The following is a 6,000-nucleotide window of genomic DNA, read 5'->3' on the forward strand; positions in this document are numbered from 1 at the left end:
ACATTCATTACATTCATATGAACAGTGTGTTTGCATTTGCTGGTGTGATTTTTTTTTTACCTCTCCATATTAATTTCTCCCAAATATATTGATGTCTACTTATAAATGATATAGTTAATATTGGCTATGATATAGTTATTATAAACTTTAGCTGTGAAACCTGACATTGTAAAAAGAAATGATCTGTTGCTGACTTTTTTTTCAAGTTAGAATCTGTACTTTTACCCTAAATGAATGTAGAAGTGCCTGGGCCTTCTACTTCCCCATACACACATGTGCAAGGCTAGCTAAAGTGGGAAGAGACAGTAAATGAGTATCCAGCTGGCCTACCTCAGTCCTTCCAAACCTGGACAGCCCCTCACTATGCACAGCCTTGTGTGCACCTTCTGCACCAGCACCCCTGTGGCTGGTTTTCTGCCATCTTTTCAGGGTCAGGCGCCTCATGGGTTCACAGCAAGCCCTTGATGAATGATCAAGACAGTGGCCCATGAACCTGACATCAGTGTCACAGATAAGCTAAGCGGAGGAAGGCCTCAGCCATGGTTGTCCAGGCAGAGACTTTAGTTCTGTCTCTTCACCTGTCTTGATTACAACTTACTCCCCCTTCCCTCCATTAAACCACTCTGTTGACCTTACTCTAATTTTCACTAAAGAAGCCTAAACTCTACAAGTGAATACACTAAGTGTTTCACACCATGCCTGACTTAAAATACAGGAAAGCAAAATGATCACAGTGGTTGGGCTTTAGAGCAATGCCCACATCCCAGATTGATCCTGCTATGTATTGCTTCAGAATAAACTATCTCAAAGCTTAGTAGCCTCCACACTTACTCTGCACACAGACCTGCAACTTGGATAAGGCTCTGCCAGGACAACTCATCTCTGCCCAACAGGACATCAGCTGGTACCCCTAAGGCTGGGTTAGAGTCACAGAACACCCTCGGTCGCTGGCCGGCTGTCATACTCCTATTGCCTGGGACCTTCCCGGGCTCTGGCCAGATACCACACAGTCTGGATTCCCTCAGGACATGTGTCTGGATTCTGAGAGAGGCAGGCAGAGGCTGGGCACCTTCCTGACCAAGCTGAGGATGTCGCTCAATGTCCCTTCCACCACAGTCATCATAAGCAGTAGTCACTGAGCCCAGCCCAGGATCCAGAGTGACAGCAGTGAAGTGCCCACCTTTGATGGGAAGGCACTAAGGACACAGAGATGTGCCAACTTTGGCCATGTTGTTGGAGCCTCCAGCCTCAATCTCCCTTGCCAAGACACATTAATGATGGAATGGGTGAGCTAAAACATACTGAACTGAGATACTATAGAGATGTGTAAGTGTCTTGCACATAGGGGTTCCTGGGTGGCTTAGTCGTTAAGCGGCTGCCTTAGGCTCAGGTCATGCCCAGGGTCCTGGGATCAAGCCCTGCATCGAGAGCCTGTTTTTCCCTCTCCCCCTCCCCCTGCTTGTGGTTTCTCTCTTGCTGACAAATAAAAATAAAATATTTTTTTAAAAAGTGTCTTGTACAGAGGAGTGAGGTAACCCAGATAGTATTCTACAAGTGGTAGCAAAGGAGTCTCTGAAAAAATGCATTACTCTCTAGGGTTTCTTTTGTCTCTGGTAAAGCCACAGATCTGATTTATCCCAACACTTTTGAGTTGCTCCTTATTTTCAGCCCCTTGCCCCACCCCAGGAAGAAAATGTTCTGAGGTTTGAGACCAACAAAGCCTTGCCATACCTTCCTAGCCTAGTCATCTTATGCCCCTGATGTCCAGTGCCCTGAGTTCTCATCTAGAGATGAAACCTGCCTAAGATTAACCAATCACCATAAGATACTCATCAAACAATGTGAAGAAAAAGCTTTTTATAACACATTTTTGGCTCAGTGTTACTGTAGAAGAAATGGGATGGGATTCTATTGAGAGAGGTTTGGGGCAAAGTACCAGGAAATCCTTTGACCAGAAGTGTTGCTAGATTGGGGAAGTGTCCCACAGGAAGTGGGAGACAGCTGCAACCATGATGCATGCCCAGCCCCCAGCCTTCCAGCTAGAGAACAGGGCATATCCCTTTGTATGTCTGTCCCCAGTTCCTCTCATAGGACAGCTAGCTGGGATATGCTTGTCTTTGCATCCACCAACAGCAGAAAAAAGGAGTTCCTTCATTTGCCGTAGTAAGTAGAGTTTTTATCAAGCCCTTAATTTTTTTCTTCCTTACCCGTGTTCTTGTTTTTTTCTTCCTTACCCATGTAGTAAAGTGGAAGGTCACACACTGAGCAAAGGACCTTCTGCTCTGCCCTGTGTGTTCCGTGTTGTTGGGAACAGAACGTTCAGGGCTGGCTCTATTTGCTTTAACCAGTGTGCCTTCTATCACTGCAGAGTTATGAAGTGAAGAGTGTCCTCGGAAAGGAGGTGGGGTTGTTGAATTGTTTTGTCCAGTCCATAACCACCCACCCAGCTAGCTGCGTTGGATTGGAGGAAATTGAGCTCCTGAGTGCAGGAAGAGCCTCATCAGAACACTGCCGGTTGCCGTAGGATCTGTGAACTTTGCAAAGCGGTTACGCTTGGGGTAGTTACTTGTTAACTATAGGTAGAGCGACTGTTATTGTATGATCTTGAAATGGAACTTAGATTTTTCTGGGGCAAATGTTAGTGTGATTATTTTGTAAACTAAACATCAAAATATTTTTTTCTAGTTAAAATATTTTTATCTTTTTGCAAATTTGGGAACATGTTATTAAAACTTAAATAAGCCTGAGGTCTTCATTTTGTATTTCATCTTAGGCAATTAATAGTAAAAAGGTAAGAAAAAAGTTGTGTTCACTTGTAATTCTTAAGTGTTTAAATTTTACCATGATTCAACACGTTTTTCTTGTAGTTATTTAAGGTGTCCCAAAGAACACCCTGCAGAGCTGAACTATTTGTCCTAAATTGTAATACAACTGTTCTACTACACAGTACATGTCCAACTTAAACATTTTGCCGTTTAATAATTTTGGGAAAGTTTAATAATTTGGGGAAATAATTTTGGGGACTGTGCCAGAGGTAAACTGTTACCCATAAAGTATATGTAAGATACCTGGTGTGATTAAGGCTGTACTGCACAGAGATATAGATAGCTCATGCTAGATCTATTTAATCTTGCTGGGTACTGTGTACAGAGAGCCGAGATTACAGATTGAAAAGGAGTGACTGGTTATGTTTGCTTTGTTGGCAGAGATTTAAATTAATATAAAATGATAAACAGATTATCTTTAGACAGTATTTTGTTTCCTCCCTTACAATATGATGACGACAGGCCACAGTTAATTACATAATATAGACCTAACCTAGAGCAAGAAAGGGTGCCTAGTACCCACTTTAATTGGGAGAAAGGCGAACGGCTTTATTTGTCCTGATTAAACTTTGAAACATTACAATGACAAGATTTCTGACTGTCCTTTGCATCTCCTACAGGACTATTGTATTTATATATACTTTGAGAATGTATTTGAAGCAGTACATAAGGCTGAGGAAAAGTGAAAGCAAAGTCCCATGAAAGCCAAACATGAGTCAGACGTGACTATCGGATAACCGAAGCCCTTCCACTACCCCCTCACCCCTTGAGCAGCCAACTAAAATTAGGGAGCACTTTAGCTCTTCATAGAGCCCCTAAATCAGCTGCAGGGTCAGTCGACAAGCCAGCCTCCTCCCCAAATCCGGCTACTTCTTTGGGAGCACCTTCCACAAAAAGCTGCTAGCATTAACAAAAACTTAGGCAAATATTAACATTTGGAGGTAGACTGTGGCTCGTTTCAAAAGCAAAACAGACCCTCCTAAGGAACTTGGTTCCCCTCATGGACACACACCTGGGTCCCGCGGCCTCCCGGTGCCTTGCTGCATGCCTGGCACTGGAATGTGCCTTTCCCCAGCGAGGTCCTGGGGCTACCAGCATTCAGGAGTCACTGTAAATACAGGAATCAGGGGCGGTTTTAAATGCTTCTTTATTCTTACAAATATTGTAAAAATTAATATAAAAAAGTGAGCATGCTCAGTCTTTTCCTCTTATCTACAATAACAAATGGTTTGAGAAGTCTTTTTTCTTATAAATGTACCTTAGCTGCTTCAGTAAGAGTAGATGTAGAAAAGCTACCATTATAAAAATAATTTAAGGGCAATAAACACGTATAGTTTCTCTCGAAGTTCGGTGGTGGTTAAGTCCAGGCTGTAGGGTCCTTCGCTCGCGCGTCCCAAAGGAAATGCAGGCGGCGCCAAGCGGCTCTCGCTGCGTCCCGGCGGGGCGCGCTCCGCTCCCTAGCTGGTCGGGTCTGAGGTATCGGTCGTTGGTGAGTCTCTCCCGCCCCCGGGGCGCGCGTTACCGGCAGTCGGCGGCCCCGGCGGCCGGCAGGAAGGGGGAACTGGGCAGCTGCTTGAAAAACTGCCGAAGGCCAGCCAGGTCCCGCGTGAGCTGCTCCACGCGCTGGTGCAGCTTCTCGTTTTCGGCCGACAGCTCCACCAGCTTCTGCTGCATCTCCTGGTTGCGCCGCTTGGCCTTGTCGCGGCTCTTGCGCACCGCGATGTTGTTGCGCTCGCGCCGCTGCCGGTACTCCGGACTACCGCGGTCTGGGCCCCTCTTCCCCGCACTCTTTTCCCGGGCCGGGCCAGGAGCAGGGCTCGGCCCGGGGCTGCAGCGCGGTGGCTCGGGCGACGTGGGTGGTGTGGGTTGTGCGGCGGCCGCCAGGCTCACAACGGTCTGCGCGCAAGCGGCCACCTGCGCCGGCAGCAGCGAGCCGGGCGCGTCGCCGTCTCCCCAGTCGGGCTCGCGCTTGAGCGGACGCGGGGCGGCTGTGCTCGGACCGTGGGTACGCGCGAGGCCGCCGGGCAGCAGCTCCAAGGAGCCCGCAGCGGTGCCTGCCGCGCCCGTCTTGTGGTTGCTGTTGAAAAGGTCGGCGAAGAGCTCGTCGTGGCACAGCTCCAGAGTGGGCACGGCAGCCATGGAGTCAATGTAGGCACTGAAGTCGATAGCACTCTCGTCGTCGTACATGGCAGGGGCAACGGCGCCGGGCTCGGACAGAGTCCCCGATTCGCTACCGCGGCCCGGCTTGCCCGCCCGGCCCGGCTCGTAAAAGGGTGCGGGCTCCGCGGGCCACGGCGCGCCGCGTGCCGGGCCGTCCAGGCTGAAGAGCGCAGCGCTCATGGCGGCGTCGAGCCGGGGTCCTACTCTGAGCGTGACTGTCACCTCTCTGGGCAGGGCCCCGCCGCCTTTTCTAGCCGAGCTGACGCGCATGCCCCGCCCCGACTCCAGAACCGCGGGGGCGCCCCGGGCCGCGGGGAGGGGGACTGCGGGCGGCCGCGTCCGGGGAGCCCCCGCCCCGCCAGGTCCCGGCGCCACCCCCGAAACCCCCCGCTCCCGACCCGCTGCAGTTCTCGCTGCTCCTTCCCTCCTCACCCCAGGCCCGCGCTAGAGGGGAAGGGGCGCTGCTTCTTCCCCGCCCCCATCTCCGGCCCAGCCCTTGCGCCTCTGCTGGGAATGACCCTCCCTCTGCCCGCACTCCGGCTTTTTCTCTTCTTCCTGTTTGTTGGGTTTGGAACCTTTTCGCTCTCGCAGCCGGCAGTGAAATCAAAACCGGGATTTGGCCGCGGCTTGTCCCGGGCCCGTTCCCATCCTCAGGGGGAGCTCAAACTGGGGGAGGGCGTCTCTGGTGCGGAAGATAGAGCCTAGGGACGTTCTCCAGCCACGGCTCCGGTCCCGGAGACCCTGGTCCACATCTGGGGCGGCTTGGAGGGCACAATGGGCGGGGCCTGCTTCACACTTTTCCGAGAATTCGGGGCCCAATTTGGCCCTTCTCAGGGGTCAAAGGCACTGGAGGTTAAGGCTAGGCGTCGCGGCTGGAACTTCCAGGCCGGGACTGCGGAACGCAGCAAATGGGAGAGGAGTCACGACGCTTGTCTGAGCCTCCCGCCGCCCTAAATATAGCAGCCTCCAGCGCGCGCAGATCCAGCCAGGCCCGAGGGCCGGCTGGAACCACGCA

At 51.0% G+C, this 6,000-nt stretch overlaps 2 protein-coding genes across 4 annotated transcripts in view; one reads left to right on the top strand and one right to left on the bottom strand.

Annotated features, from left to right (window-relative positions):
- Window positions 1-2,743, top strand: part of SPIDR (scaffold protein involved in DNA repair) — a 490,566-nt gene extending 487,823 nt beyond the window's left edge. For 2 of the 3 annotated variants that reach the window (XM_032841170.1, XM_032841171.1), the window contains one exon: window positions 2,369-2,743. In XM_032841170.1, the coding sequence (XP_032697061.1) occupies window positions 2,369-2,524 (156 nt within the window). In that variant the 3' untranslated portion in view covers window positions 2,525-2,743. The remainder of the gene's footprint in view (window positions 1-2,368) is intronic. The other variant, XM_032841172.1, reaches the window with a different exon arrangement.
- A 1,478-nt stretch (window positions 2,744-4,221) lies between these two features.
- On the bottom strand, window positions 4,222-5,215 carry CEBPD (CCAAT enhancer binding protein delta). Its single transcript, XM_032841186.1, has one exon. The coding sequence runs from the start codon at window positions 5,163-5,165 to the stop codon at window positions 4,344-4,346; it is 822 nt and encodes a 273-aa protein (XP_032697077.1). The 5' UTR covers window positions 5,166-5,215; the 3' UTR covers window positions 4,222-4,343.
- Window positions 5,216-6,000: the final 785 nt, after the last annotated feature.

Source organism: Lontra canadensis, unplaced genomic scaffold (genome assembly GCF_010015895.1).
Source record: "Lontra canadensis isolate GAN:19392208 unplaced genomic scaffold, GSC_riverotter_1.0 scaffold121, whole genome shotgun sequence".
NCBI classification, from domain to species: Eukaryota; Metazoa; Chordata; class Mammalia; order Carnivora; family Mustelidae; genus Lontra; species Lontra canadensis.

What these genes read in the sequence shown, in the direction of transcription:
- CEBPD (XM_032841186.1), bottom strand. Translation starts at nt 5,165, where the DNA reads ATGAGCGCTGCGCTCTTCAGCCTGGACGGCCCGGCACGCGGCGCGCCG.